At 42.9% G+C, this 15,577-nt stretch overlaps 1 protein-coding gene across 2 annotated transcripts in view; it reads right to left on the reverse strand.

The window, feature by feature from the left end:
* ZDHHC13 (zinc finger DHHC-type palmitoyltransferase 13) overlaps window positions 1-15,577 on the reverse strand; it is a 56,968-nt gene extending 41,391 nt beyond the window's left edge. For both annotated transcript variants that reach the window (XM_051851863.2, XM_008268654.4), the window contains exon 1: window positions 15,427-15,577. In XM_051851863.2, coding sequence (XP_051707823.1) covers window positions 15,427-15,453 — 27 coding nt within the window. In that variant the 5' untranslated portion in view covers window positions 15,454-15,577. The remainder of the gene's footprint in view (window positions 1-15,426) is intronic.

The raw sequence follows: 15,577 nt of genomic DNA on the forward strand, positions 1-15,577 counted from the left end.
CCAGGTGCTTTTCCTGGTCTCCCATGGGGTGCAGGGCCCAAGCACTTGGGCCATCCTCCACTGCACTCCCTGGCCACAGCAGAGAGCTGGACTGGAAGAGGAGCAATCGGGACAGAATCCGGCGCCCCGACCAGGACTAGAACCCGGTGTGCTGGCGCCGCAAGGCGGAGGATTAGCCTATTGAGCCGTGGCGCCGGCCAAAGATTTATTTATTTATTTGAAAGGCAGAGAGAGAGAGAGAGAGAGAGAGAGAGAGATCTTCCATCTGTTAGTTTCCCCCCTAAATGGACACAACAGCCAGGGCTGAGACAGGCCAAAGCCAGGAACCTGGAACTCCATCCAGGTCTCCCACAAGGGTGGCAGGGGCCCAAGTACCTGAGCCATCTCATGCTGCTTTCCCAGGTGCATCAGCAGAGAGCTGAATGGGAGGCAGAACAACTAGGATTTGAACTGGCACCCATATGGGATGCTGGTCTTCTTGACGGCCGCTTCACTCACGGCACCATAATGCTGGCCCTATATAATTTTCACAGCCATATATCCAGAACTGGAATTCTTGCTTAATATTTCTTCAAAACGGTTCTGGGAATTAAATTCCCACAGCAGAGATGAAAATTTTAGCTGCTCTAATTTTCACCAATACCTAGCATCACTAAAATTTGTAATTTTTATCAATTTGATGGTTCTGTAAACATCCCCATGGAGTTCCAGCTTGTATTTCCTTAATTTATTAATCAAGTTATATATGTTTCTATTTTGATCAGCCATTTGGATTTCTTCTTTCATAAAGAACATGTTTAGCAATTTCTCCATTTGTATTTTCCCGCATTTCTGTCATTTCTTTCTCAGATGGCAGTTATTATATATAATGGATACTAGCCCTGTGTCACATATATGCTGATCATAAAACTTAGTAGGGCCTTCTACTTTTGTGTAGGATGGATTGAATTTAATCTCTTGCCATTAAAGAAAACTAGACAAAAATATATGAAATGGGGCCAGCGCTGTGGCCTAGTGGGTAAAAGCTGCCGCCTGCAGTGCCAGCATTCCATATGGGTGCCGGTTCCAGTCCGGGCTGCTCCACTTCTGATCCAGCTCTCTGCTATGGCCTGGGACAGCAGTAGAAGATGGCCCAAGTCCTTGGGCCCCTGCACCCACGTGGGAGACCTGGAAGAAGCTCCTAGCTTCAGATCGGCACAGCTCCAGCTGTTTTGGCCAACTGGGGAGTGAATCAGAGGATGGAAGACCTCTCCCTCTCTCTCTCTCTCTCTCTGCATCTCCTTCCTGTAACTCTTTTAAATAAATAAATCTTTTAAAAAATATATATGAAATGATCTGTTTTCAGACTCTGGGCAATAGGAAACATAGGACTATGATCTCCAATGAAAGAGAGAAAACAAACCACGTGAACCCAATATTCCAGTAATTTCAGAATTACAAGCACTGAGAGTAAAATATTTTGTTTCAGAGCCAAGAATCATCATTAAACGAGGACACAGAAATCAGGGGCTAAGGAGGCTGGAAGCTGGGAGTGGATCTCAAGAGAAGTAAGCTAAGCAGAAAAAAACGGCTTCAAAAATCTACACAGTGGACCCTTTAGTCTTTGCTTCATAGGCCAGGCATACACACAACAAAACTCCACAAGACAAAGCACAACACCAGGAATTTATTATTTGAACACATAACAGGACGATGTCTAAACTCTGGCCAGCCAGAGGGGAGGGCCTGATGATCTGAAGTTACACAACGGAGACATCAGAGGGCCACACCTTAGCAGTAGCATTGAGCTACAAATGAAGTAAAGGCTACATGAGAACTATTCTAGAAAAGCTGCCTGTCAAAACAATACCCAATACTCCTTAAAGAAAGGAAACAAACACCTAATAACTCAGCAAAATGCATTTACAATGTCAACCATTCAATCAAAACTCACTAAACATGCAAAAAAGTAAATAAGGCCCATAATAGAAAAAAAAAAACCAGATCTTGAAATGATAAAGAATTAGCAAGAGCAAAATTAAAAACTACTATAAATATGTACAAGTATTTAAAGGAAAACATGAACAAAACGAGCAGAGAAACTGAACATATCCACACAGCAAAATTTATAGCATGAGAGTAACAGATTAGAGAGCATAGAAAACATCACTGAAAATGAAGGCAGAGAAATAAGGAGAATTCAAAAACAAAGCACACAGAGAAAAAGACTGAATGCATATAATCAGAGTCCCAGAAGAGGAGGGAGAAGGTTTTCTTAACTTTCTAAGAAATAATAGCCAAAAATATCCAAATTTGGTAAAAATTATACTCAAAATTATTAGAAGCTAAATAAACACCAAACAAAACAAATCCCAATCCTAAACCAAGTCATGTCATAATCAAATCACTAAAAACCAATGGTAAAGAATCTTATGAAATTTTTCTGAACTTCTAGTTTTTGTAAAGCATCTGAAAGTATTTTTAGATCAGCAAAATGCTCAACTAATCATTTAGAAACTGGGTAGTTATTATTAACATTAACTTACTCTTAAGCTGACAGAGTTTTGAAAAAAACGAAACTGGGCTGTCTATGGGTTCCCAAAAATCAAGTTTTTAACCTTAACATCCAAGGAAGTAACACAGACTTAACAAAAAAATATTGTGAGCATGTATGCAAGAGAGAAAGAGAGACAGTGTGCCAGAGAGAGAAATTTAAAAGCATCCTATAAAAAAAAAAAGATATTTATATTCAAAGAAACAAAGAGTGAACTCAGAATTTCATCAGAAACAATATAAGCCAGAAGACAATGGCACGACAGTAACTAATTGGGGGGACACCAAACAGGTAAACCTGGGAAGACGAGCAAAAATATTCTTCATGGAGGTAAAATAAGCATATCTTGGGAAGACATTTGGCACAACTGCTAAGTCAGCAGCGCATCCTGTAGCAGAGTGCCTGGTTCAAGTCGTGACTACCCTGATTCTGATCTGGCTTCCTACTCTTGTATACTTATGGCAGCAGCAGATGATGGCTCAAATACTTGAGTTTCTGCCACTTACATGAAAGATCCAGATGGAATTCCAAGCTGGTAGCTTTGGGCTAACCCAGCCCTGGCTGTTGTGGTTATTTGGGGAGTAAACCATCAGATAGAAGGCCTTTCAAATAAAATGAAAATAAATAAATCTTAAAAGAAAAAAAAACACCTCACACACAAAAGCTGAGATAATTATCAGCAGACCTATACCACAAGAAATGATAAAGGAAGTTCTTCAGGCTAATGGAAGGTAAGAGAAATGGAAATTTGGATCAAGACAAAGGTATGGGGATCCCAGAACCATTTGTGTGTCAATATATATGTACATATAACACTCTCCTCATTTTTAAAATTTCTCCATGACTGTAGAGAAATGAAGAACATTGTAAGAGATGCTGTAACAGCATTTGAATATGATTAAGTAAAAGGTGTATAAGCATCTTCTAAAACAAAGAGGGATAAGTATTAAGTCAATTGTAAAGATAAAATATTTTTAAAAATATTTGATTAATATGTAAGAGCAAGAAATGTTTAAAAAGCAATGTAGAACTAAAAGATATAGTAACACCTAATCGTCATCATAATTATGTTAAATGCAAATGTTTTTTTAAATACCAAATGAAGCCAGAGATTGTTAGACTAGATAAAAAAGACAAACTATATGCTGTCTGCAAGAAACCCACGGCAGCTATAAAAACATGCAGCTTAAAAGTAAAAGAATGGAGAAAAGGCATGCCATACAAAAATGCCAAGTGTAAGGAATGCAGTGGCTAATTAACAGAAGACAAAGTAGACATCAGCACAAGAAATACTTCCAGGAATAAACAAGGGCAGTTCACAATATCAGAAATGCAGATGCATTAAGAAGATATAAAATGTTAAACATATACATACTCAAAAGGAGCTTTTAAATTCATGAAGCAAAAACAGATGGAATGGAGAAGAAACATAGAAAGACCCAAATACAGTTGGAGATTTCAATCTCTTTCAGTAATTGGTAGAGCAGGTGAAGAGAAAGCCATGTAGGATAGAAAAAAGGTGAGGAATCATAAAGAGGATAGAGAAGACTAACTGGGGCACCATCCACCAACTTGGCCAGTAGTCAATCTGCTAGATGGTGGTATCTCATAGCTGTAATTTGTGTATCCCCAGTGGTTAATGAAGTTGAGCACCTTTTCATATGCTTATTTACCATCTGTGTACATTATTTTGTGAACTAAGATTTCTGCCCACTTCTTAATTGTACTGTTTGTTGCTATTAAGTTTTGAGAGTTCTTTATATTACATATTCTAGATATAAGTCCTTTGTCAGATTTGTGATTTGCAATATTTTCTTTTGGTCTGTATCTGTCTATTTCTTTTCTTCTTTTCTTTTTTTAAGATTTATTTTATTGGCTGGCGCCGCGGCTCACTAGGCTAATCCTCCGCCTAGCAGCGCCGGCACACTGGGTTCTAGTCCCGGTCGGGGCACCGGATTCTGTCCCAGTTGCCCCTTTTCCAGGCCAGCTCTCAACTCTGGCCAGGGAGTGCAGTGGAGGATGGCCCAAGTGCTTGGGCCCTGCACCCCATGGGAGACCAGGAGAAGCACCTGGCTCCTGCCATCGGATCAGCGCGGTGCGCTGGCCGCAGCGCACCGGCCACGGCGGCCATTGGAGGGTGAACCAATGGTAAAGGAAGACCTTTCTCTCTGTCTCTCTTTCACTGTCCACTCTGCCTGTCAAAAAAAAAAAAAAAAAAAAAGATTTTATTTATTTGAAAGAATTACAGAGAAAGGTAAGTCAGAAAGGGTCTTCCATCCACTGGTTCACTCCCCAATTGGCTGCAACAGCCAGAGCTGCACTGATCCGAAGCCAAGAGCCAGGAGCTTCCTCTGGGTCTCCAACGTGGGTACAGGGGCCCAAGGACTTGGGCCACCATCCTCCACTGCTGTCCTAGGCCATAGCAGAGAGCTGGATCGGAAGAGGAGCAGCAGGGTCTAGAACTGGCACCCATATGGGATGCCGGCACTTTAGGCCAGGGCTTTTACCCACCGCACCACAGTGCTGGCCCCTCTTTCTATTTCTTAAGTCTCTTGGGGCTAGAGCTGTGGTACAGCCAGTTAAGTGGCAACCTGCAGTGCTGGCATGCCACATAGGTACCAGTTCAAGTCCTAGCTGCTTCACTTCCCATCTAGCTTCCTGTTAAAACACCTGAGAAAGCAACAGGAATATGGCCTGAGTATCTGGGCACCTGCCACCCATGTAGGAGATCTGGAAGAAGTTCCTGGCTCCTGGCTTCTGCCTGGCCCAGCCTTCATCCTTGTGGCAATTTGGCGAATGAAGCAGATAGCAGATCTCTCTCTCTCCTTCTCTCTTTGTAACTCTGCTTTTCACATAAATAAATAAATAAATAAGTCTTTACAAAATGGTCTCTTTCAGAGAGAAGTTTTAAATTTTGATGAAGTCCAACTTTTCAATTTCCTCTTTTACAACTACGCTTTTGGTTTCACTTCTAATAATTACTCTACTGGATCACAATTCCTCTGCTTAAAGAACAAAGTGTCCCTTCAGGGTTTAAGATGCCTGCTCTGCCAGGAGACCCCTCCTCTGCTCCTTGGGGCTGCACTAGATGGCTTCTCAAGGAGCTCTCCTCTGTCTATAATGATGCTCACTTCCAGGATTCAAGTCCATGGCACACTGGCTACTTGTCTGGTGGTTTCTGAATTCTGGTCTTCTAGAATCTACCTGCAATTTTGCATTCGGTCCAGGTTCCACAGCTGCATAACCAGGAGACGTGTGTGTTTATTTCACCTTACCCAGAACCAGAATCATAAATGCTCTTTTGAAAATAACTTCCTATTTATCTGGTAAATACTCATACACACAGCTGAAAATAAAAAATGTAGAGAGTAGGTTAAAATACAAATGGAAATATTACTTTAGGATTCTTTTCACGATATCACAAAAATTATAACCATATCTAAATAAAGACAAAAATTTGAAGAGCTGAACTATACTTAGCATTTCTAGAATGTCAACAAGTAACAGATGTAAAAAGAAAAGCACAACAAAGATTGAGAAATCAATCTGCCTTTTTTAATCAAAACTTAATTTTTAATAGAATTCTAAAATTATAAAATGATATATAAATATCTTTTTTTGTTTTTTTTATTTGACAGGTAGGGTTATAGACAGTAAGAGAGAGAAAGGTCTTCTTTCCGTTGGTTCACCCGCCAAATGGCCGCCACGGCTGGAGCTTCGTCAATCCGAGGTCAGGAGCCAGGTGCTTCCTCCCAGTCTCCCATGTGGGTACAGGAGCCCAAGCACTTGGGCCATCCTCCACTGCCCTCCCAGGCCACAGCAGAGAGCTGGACTGGAAGAGGAACAACCGGGACTAGAACCCAGTGCCCATATGGGGTGCTGGCGCCGCAGGCGGAGGATTAGCCAAGTGAGCCACAGCACCAGCCCCTATATATAGCAGTCTTAAACATCTAGCAATCCAGAAGTGAATAAAAAGGTCAACAATCTGAATTCATTCTCCAACATTGTACCACCAGAGATAACCATTTTTATCAGGTTGGTATATCCTTCCTCATCATGTACATGAGCATATAATTTAACATATTTATTATACTGTATAACACAGCTATAGCTTTTTAATCATCTTAACAAGTACTGGTATCAAAGTATTCTTCAACTTGCTTTTCTCACCTAACAATATATCACACACAGACCTGCATGTCAGTAGTAGTGCAATATTATTACATTATACAAATCTAACATAACTTAACCACCCTCCTTATTGTTAGAGACGACAGCTAATTTTAGCCTTTCAATGCTATGAACCATTCCACAGTCTACTTGTATAGAACTAATTCCCCGAAGTAGGACAATTAAGTTAAAACATATATGTACTTGGGCCAGCGCTGTGGTTAAGCCTCCGCCTGAGGCACTGGCATCTCACACAGACACTGGTTCGTGTCCTGGCTGCTCCTCTTCCAATCCAGCTCTCTACTATGGCCTGGGAAAGCAGTAGAAAATGGCCCAAGTGCTTGGGCCCCTGCACCCATGTGAGAGAACCAGAAGAATCTCCTGGCTTTTGGCTTCAGATCAGCCTAGCTCCGGCCATTGTAGCCATTTGGGGAGTGAACCAGTGGATGGAAGACCTTTTTCTCTGTCTCTCTCTCTGTAACTCTACCTCTCAAATAAATAAATTAATTTTAAAAATATGTACTATAAGGGCCAGCTTTGTAGTGCAGTAGGTTAAACTACTGACTACAATCCCAGTATCCCATATGAGTGCACATGAGCTGCTCCACTTCCTGTCCAGCTCCATGCTAATGCACCTAGGAAAGCCTCGGAAGATGGTCTGAGTACTTGGGCTCCTGCCACCCATGTGGGAGATCCAGATGGAGTTTCAGGCTCCTGGCTTTGGCCTGCCCAGCTCTGGCCATTGTGGCCATTTAAGGAGTGAACCAGCAGATGAAAGATCTGCCTCTCCCTCTCTCTAACTCTGCCTTTCAAATAGATGAATAAATCTTTTAAAAAATATTTATATTTTATAAACACAAATAAGATGCCACATTTTTATCCCAATTCATATTCCTATTACATGGCATATAAGTGGTTTTTTTTCCTAAAAATTTTCCCAAACTGGATAATACCAATCTTTTTTCAATCTTGCTAAACTGCTGGTTAAACAACAGCATGTTGTTCTCCACTTGCACACCTCTGGTTGCTAAAGAGTCTGAATGTTTTGCTTTGTTGTTATGTATATTGGCTCTCCATATTTTCTCTCCTTTGTAAACTGCCTTTTCACTGCCTGGTCATTTATCCAGTGGACTGCGTATATCAATTTTTATTTGGACATTAGGGAAATTAACCCTTTGCATACAGATTTGTCAACAGAGAAAACTGACTCATTCAACAGACACAAATATGCTGCCTTTTTTAAACAAAAAAAGTTTTTTATTTGAGGAGAGGCAGGCAAACACAGAGAGAGATCTCCCACATACTGGTTTGCTCTTCCAACACCTGCAACAGCCAGGGCCAAAACCAGGGTGAAGTCAAGAGCTGAGAATGCAATCCAGGTGTCCTGCATGGGTGGCAGGGATCCAGTTACTTGAGCTAGCACTGCTGCCTCTCAGGGTCTGCACTGGCAGGAAGCTGGATTTGGAACCAGAACTGAACCCAGGGACCCGGATGTAGGACACAGGCACCTTAACCTACTAGGCTCCTTGCCTGCTTCCTTTTGCTTCTTATAGTGCCTTGAGCATTGAGGACATCAAACTCATTTTTCATCTGAAAAGCAGAGGAGGATCACATGTTTCACCATGAAGAACATCAACAATAAAGAGCATTTATGTATTTAGCAATTAATTCCTGGGTATTCACAATGCACAAGGCATCATGCTAAGGGTAAAGAAGACACGGTGTCTATCCTCCAGGAGCTCAAGTCTAACAGGGGGAATAAGTTAAAGATTTATAAAGTGATGAGAAGGCAATAATACCTGATTAAATGGCAAAAATAAATAAGAGACAAGAGAACAGGAGATACCTTTTGTTCACGTCAGTACTTTTGACCTTAATCCAGATAAACGTAAAACCTAAAAATGACAATATGAATTCAAAGCCCGTGTTTGAAATCAATAGTCTCCAAAGTACGGCAAATGCCCTCAAGGCCACCACATATGCAGTGACCCAGTAGGTACTGGAAGAAAAATGTAAAAACTTTATTATCATGACTTTTGTCGGTAAAAAGATAGGAAAAATAACAGAATTCACAAATTCAAGTTTTTAAAACTATGGGCAGTCTCACTGATTTGTTTGTCAAGCAGGCCACTCCTTATACTGTTTACAAGGTTACCTGGGGACAGAGTGAAAGCTGCAGGACCAGTGGGACTGACAGTGGGACCTGGAGCGCACTTCAGCTTACACCAGGTTATGTAATTTTCAAATTTGCTTATCTAATTTTAACTAAATTACTGCTCCCAAAATGACTAAGTGGTTTAAACTTCTTTCTACAAAACAAACCAACCAACCACCAATTAAGGTAATACGAAAGAGGCACAAGTAAACAAGAAAATGGCAGAGCTGACACTTCCGTTTGTAGCAGGAGTGCTCATCAGTCACAGGAGGCATAGACAATCTAATCCACCTGAAACGTCAGCCCCCTCCACTAGAAAAACTCAAAATTACCAAAAAGGCTCATTTGAAGCAGATTTATACTATCTATTCAAAGCTTGCCATGAGTATATAGTGAGCTATTCATTGATGAATGAAATATAGAAACACACTGTCAAATCTTACAACAACATGACTCATGACAGTATGAATTTAGAAACTGCTCTGTACCACGCTCAGAAGGGAGTGGGAATCTTTATTTTCTGGGAGACTGAAGGAGAGTAGGGGAAAACAGGATGAGAGCATGCACTCTGTTGAAGAGGGAGGGAAGAAGACACTGCATCCCTGCATCTGCAGGGCTCTCCCAGCCTAATCTCTTCTGACACGGGTGTCAACTAAACAAAGATTCCCGGTATTTTCCTGTGGTCTATATGATGATGGCTCACCATCTACCCTATTTTGGGCTCGTTTCCACATTTTTTAAATCAAAAAGACATATAAAGTTCTTCCCAACTCCCATGCAGAATGATCCTAAGAGGAGCTGTTAAAATAGTCATAACTGGAGGCCGGTGCTGTGGCGTAGCAGGTAAAACTACCACCTGCAGTGCCAGCATCCCATATGGGTACCAGTTCCAATCCTGGCTGCTTCACTTCCAGTCCAGCTCTCTGCTATGGTCTGGGAAAGCACTCGAAGATAGCCCAAGTCTTTGGGCCCCTGCACCTGAGTGGGAGACCTGGAAGAAGTTCCTGGCTCCTGGCTTCGGATCAGCACAGCTCCAGCCATTGTGGTCAACTGGGGAATGAACCAGCAGATGGAAGATTCCGCCCCCCCCCCCCCCCGGCCCGTAACTCTGATTTTCAAATAAATAAATATTTAAAGGCAGTTCATGACAAGAGCCTCGGGTGATTACTAATGTCATAAATAAGAGTGTCAATTGTTAAACCAACAATAGGAGTCATTGTACACTCGCTCCCATGTAGGATCTCTGTCCTTAATGTGTTGTACTATGGGAATTAACGTAAAACTAGTACCCAAACAGTACCTTATACTTTGTGTATCTGTGGGGATGCAAACTGTTGAAATCTTTACTCAGTATATACTAAGTTGATCTTCTGTATATAAAGAGAATTGAAAATGAATCTTGATGAAGAATGGGATGGGACAGGGAGTGGGAGATGAGATGGTTGCGGGTGGGAGGGAGGTTATGGGGGGAAAAGCTGCTATAATCCAAAAGTTGTACTTTCGAAATTTATATTTAGTAAATAAAAGTTTTTAAAAAAGAAAAAAAAAATAGTCACATCTGACTTCCGCACTAATAAGGACTGCTTTGCATGAACACACACCCTGTATGCACAGGGAAGTTTAACCACTACGGGGCTACCTGCAACGCTGACCTAGCAGAACAGACTAAGCAGATTCTCGTGATGCCAGCAAACTCACAAATCATTCATTCAGGGAAAGGTAAGAGCACCTACTATGTAGCAGGCATGGTACTGGGTAATCAGAAATGAAAGGTAAGACATGATTTCTGTTGCAATTCATTCATGCATCAGATATTTACTGAATGCCCACTATGTGCCCGGTCCTGTTTTAGACACAAGAAAAAGGCAATGAACACAAGAGACAAGAATCCTGGTTTGCAAGGAACTTATATTCTAGTTAGCAAGATACTCCCTTCACACCCTCAGAACACAGTAACAGAAACTACTCCTAGGACTGAAGAGCAGGTGGGCTCCACGGACAGCAAACGATCAATCAAGATTATTACCACGACTGGACCACCTGAGTAGCAAAAAGGTCCTACATTAGGAGTCCAGAGATCTGGGCTCTCCTGCTACTTTAGCCCCTGCTGTGGATGTTTGGAAAGTAAGTTAATACTTCTGAGTCTCAATTTCAGGAATCTCTTTGTCCTTCTGAAAATGTTATCAAAACTAGGAATTCTGTACTCAGACAAATACACAACTGCACCTATAAGCTGACCTTTGCATATAATCTTAAGATGTCCACTGGTGTCCTGAAGCTCATGCTATGCACCAGTTTAAGAGTTTCTGAGCCACATAATTCAGAGTCTTCAGTTCCCAAGATTTTTTGGATTCTATTTTATCTTCTCTGTCTACCTACGATCCCAGTCCAAAACTTCCTCAGATGTTAGGATAATGTTTGTTGTGCCGCTTTGATAAAGATACACGGGTCAAAAGAAGAAAAGAGAGAGTGGGGAGGAGCAGAGATGGGAGAGGGAGAGAGAAGGGAATATCAAGAAAGACATATGGCTAGCAAAATACCCTCCTAGAGGGAGTGGAGCAGAACAAGATTATTATGAAAATTATATGAGACAAATGAATACACCTGTGGTGATTTTTACACTACAGCTCCAAATTGTTAGACACTCTCCATGAAGAGGTGGGAGTCTACGTTCCTCCTTCTTGACTGGGCTCTGTGACTGCTTCACTCATGAAGTGATGCCGTGCTACAGGCCTTAAAAGTCAGCAGCTTCCTCTTCTTGTCTCTAGAGACAACTGTTCTTAGAATTCAGCTACCAGGCTGTGCAGATGTCACACGTAAATGTCCCTGCTCAAAGTCACTGTCAACAGCCAGGCCCATGAGTGAAGACACCCCTCAGTGACAACCCATGCTGGTGCGCCATTCCCAGGACAGGACCCTTCCCAGCCGAGGTTCTGGATGTGGTGGGGCCTTGGCCTGACCAGACTCTGGAACATGGAGGCCATGAGCACGACAGCAGCTGTTTTACACCCTGGTTTCTGGGACAGTTCATCATAACACAATCCATCTCTGGATCATCTTCCAGCTCTAAATGATCATGTGTCATTTGTTACATGGAAATAGCATGGGTAACATTACCTTTTTAAATAGTACGTAAGTACTATTGAAGTTACAATGGGCATCAGCTGAAGAGAAAAACCAAGATTTAGAAAATCATACTGGAACTCTGATGAGGAACCGTATTTTGCCAGATTATGAAACAATGAGAAAGAGTGAAAAAGCTGACACATGGCCATTGTAGTTTATCATGACATTAACACAAGCAGCAGAGTTCAGTTTCCAAGTTCCTTCTTAGACAAGTATTTTCATCAATGCTAGGACCTGTTCTAGACATGCAGCACACAGCAGTGAACCTAAGAGGTCAACAGGACCAACAGGTGTGTTACATGGTATTAAATGCTGAGGTGCAACATAAAACAAGGAAGGGATTTTTACTGGTAGTAGTGATGAAGGGAATACAGGGGCACAGAATGCCACACTGAAGTGGTATTTGTGTCCAGATCTCAGACGTGGAGAAATCAGCCACATAGGTACACAACAAAAGAGCATTTGAGCCACAGCAAATAGCAAGTTTAAGCCCCCAAAGCCAATGGGGCTGGGGCTGATGGATCAAGTAAGAAAGTACTCAAAAAAGGTGAGGTCGGTCAGAAAGAAACTGATGGGAAGACCAGCTGTATAGGCATTCTGGCAAAAATCCATCAATGATGAACTTGGAATCAAAAACCAAATTCAACAACAGCAGGGAATGCTTTTTTCTTGTTTTATCCACTAATTTATTGCCAGTAGCTAGAAGGATACCTTAACACCTAGGAGACATTCAAAACTCATTTTTCAGGGCTGGCCTGTGGCACAGCAAGTAAAGCCACTGCCTGCAAAGTCAGCTTCTCATATGGGCACTAGCTTGTATCCCGGCTGTTCCACTTCTGCTCCAGCTTCCTGCTAACAGTCCAAGCAGGAGAAGATGGCCCAACTGCTTGCACTGCTACCACCCTTGTGGGAGACCTGGATAAAGCCCCTCGCTTGTGGCTTTGGCCTGACTCAGCCCTGGCCATTGCAGCCATCTGAGGAGTGAACCAGCAGACAGAAGTTCTCCTTCTCTATCTGTAACTCTGATTTTCAAATGTTAAGACCCACTATTAAGCCAAAAAAAAAAAAAAAAAAAACCACTTCATTTGTTAAATGAACAAAGGAAGTCCTGGCTCTACCACTTAGTGGCTATTTGACTTGTAGCAAGTGAGTCCAATTTTTTAAGCTTCAATTCTTTCTCTTAACTCGAATACCACATGGTCCATGATTTAAGATCATCAGACATGATTTTTTGACTTTACAATGGTGCGAAAGTGACAACATTCAGTAGAAACTTTATTTTAAATTTAATCTTTCCCAGAGGAGTGATACCAGCATTCTCTTGCGATGCTGGGCAGTGGCAGCAAGCCACAGCTCTCAGAAATCGATGGCCCTGTTGCTATAGCATCCCCACCATTCAGCAACTAATTTTAATTCAATGCTCCAAACATTCTTTAGCCCCAGTGTGCTTTCCGCGGTGTATATATACTGGGGACCCACACCACCATTCTGTTTTCTATTCTCAGTATACAAAAAATTATTGAAAATCAATAGTTTATTATAAAATCAGCTTTGTGTTAGATGACTTAGCTCAAATGCAGGAAAATTTGGAACACATGTAAGGTAGGCTAGACTAAATTATGTTTGGTAGGTTAGGTGTATTAAGTGCATTTTCCACTTCAAATATTTTCAACTTACAACAAGTTATTTGAGCATAACCCATGGGAAGTTGAGGAGCAACCATACACAAAGCCCTCCACATCCCTGGATTCCAAATCTACCGATTAAGCCAACTGTGAATTGAATATATATTAAAAAAAAAAAAATGTCAAGCTGATGCAGACATGTAGACATGTACTGCTGTGTAGTTAGGCCTACAATTGTTAGGCCTGAACACGTACAGACTCTTTGTCATTACTCCCTAAATAGTAGAATTTAACAAGTATTTATATACTTTTAGGTGTTGTAAGTAATCTAGATGTGATTTACATATATGGGAGGATATGCACTGGTTATATACAAATACTATGCCGTTTTATGTAAGTAGAGTAAACATCTGTGGATTGTGGTATCCGCAGGGGTCCTAGAATCAACCCCTACTGCTCGGAGAGCAAGGGACTACTGTACCAATCTCTCTCCACTTCACAGGATCATAGTGAAAATCAACAGAGGGGCTGCATTTTGCCCCCTGTGAAGCACAGCATATAGCTAAGATCTTCACATGATAGAAAAAACAGTGGCTGCTGTGCTCTCTCTACCTTGCCCTACTCACAGCCACCTCTGAGTCATTCTCTCCCTCCACGTGTAGGGACTGGGGCACGCCTGTCTTCCCTTCAGCTGACGGAGTACACGTGGGGCGCTTGAAGGATTTTGTCAATGCATGCCCGTAATTAGGACATGATAGCCACTTCTACTAAGTTTCTTTGAGGCTCTGAGAAAAACAGCAAGACACGGTTTCTATGTGAAGATTCTACACGCTTTTGTAAAGTCCTACTTGCACACCATTTTTTCTTGACTCAAAATGCACCAACACCCAGTAAGAACACCTTTATGCTTCCCCCACACAACCTGTCACTTAAACCTCCACGGGAAAAGGGGGAGCAAGAGACACATTCTCGGGACTGAAAGACCTTCTTCAGGGTCCACGTACTTCAATCATTTCATGCTCGAAAATCAGTGACTCCACTCATTCAAGTCGGAGACACCCTCAGTTTTTGTTTTGTTGTTGTTTGTTTTTTAATCTATAAGTAGAGAGATACCTTAAGGATGCACTGACTCTGGAGTAAAACAACACACGTAAAAGTATCCGGCATACGCAAAGTGCTCAATCTGCTAATTCTTCATGTATTCAACAAATATTCCGTGACCTTCTGTACTCTAGGCACTGGGAAAAGTGCGTACGGAAAATGGACAAAACTCCTCTCTCGGTGCCAACACTCCCTGCCCGTCGCCCGCTCCTGTCCTCACACCTGGCTGTTAATTCCTCCTCCACAGAACGGAGTCCTCCGGGATTCTGCAGATGGCTATCACGTACCTCCCCTCCCAGCAGCCCGAACAGACGGCCTTAATTCTTTTCAGGAGCAAGCAAGGATGCGGGAACAAGAGTTACAACAGGGTGTGCGAGGCGACCGCGGGTGCTCAGACGCCAGACCAAGGTCAAGGCGCGCTGGCTCAACTCAGATGTGTCACCTGACACGTCCCCTAGGCACAGCGAACCCCCCAACCAGGCCCCACAGCGGCTCGCGCCGGGCACCGGCCCCAGGGCCCAGGGGGCGCCCTGACCTGCGGCTGGAGGCCAGAGGGGCCGGCGCGGGCCCTCAGACGACAGTCTTCGGCTTTCCAGCATCTCTCTCAGAGTTTCCAAGCTCCTATCTCCCCGGACCAGGCCCCCGCTGCCCTCGGAGGCCCCTCAGCTGCTTCCACTCCACACTGTCTCTCTCCCCACAGCCCCAGCCCCACTCACCTGCGAGCTCAGCCCCGAGCCCTCCATCTCCCCAGGGACCCGTGGCAGCGGCAGCGACTCGGCGAAGTGGCAGCCGTCGCCCGCCTGCCAGCCCGCCTTGGGCCGCCTCTACTCTCACTTCCTGCTCGCGCCCCCGCCTCCGCCGCCGCGG

This window comes from Oryctolagus cuniculus, chromosome 1 (assembly GCF_964237555.1).
Source record: "Oryctolagus cuniculus chromosome 1, mOryCun1.1, whole genome shotgun sequence".
In the NCBI taxonomy this organism is placed as follows: Eukaryota; Metazoa; Chordata; class Mammalia; order Lagomorpha; family Leporidae; genus Oryctolagus; species Oryctolagus cuniculus.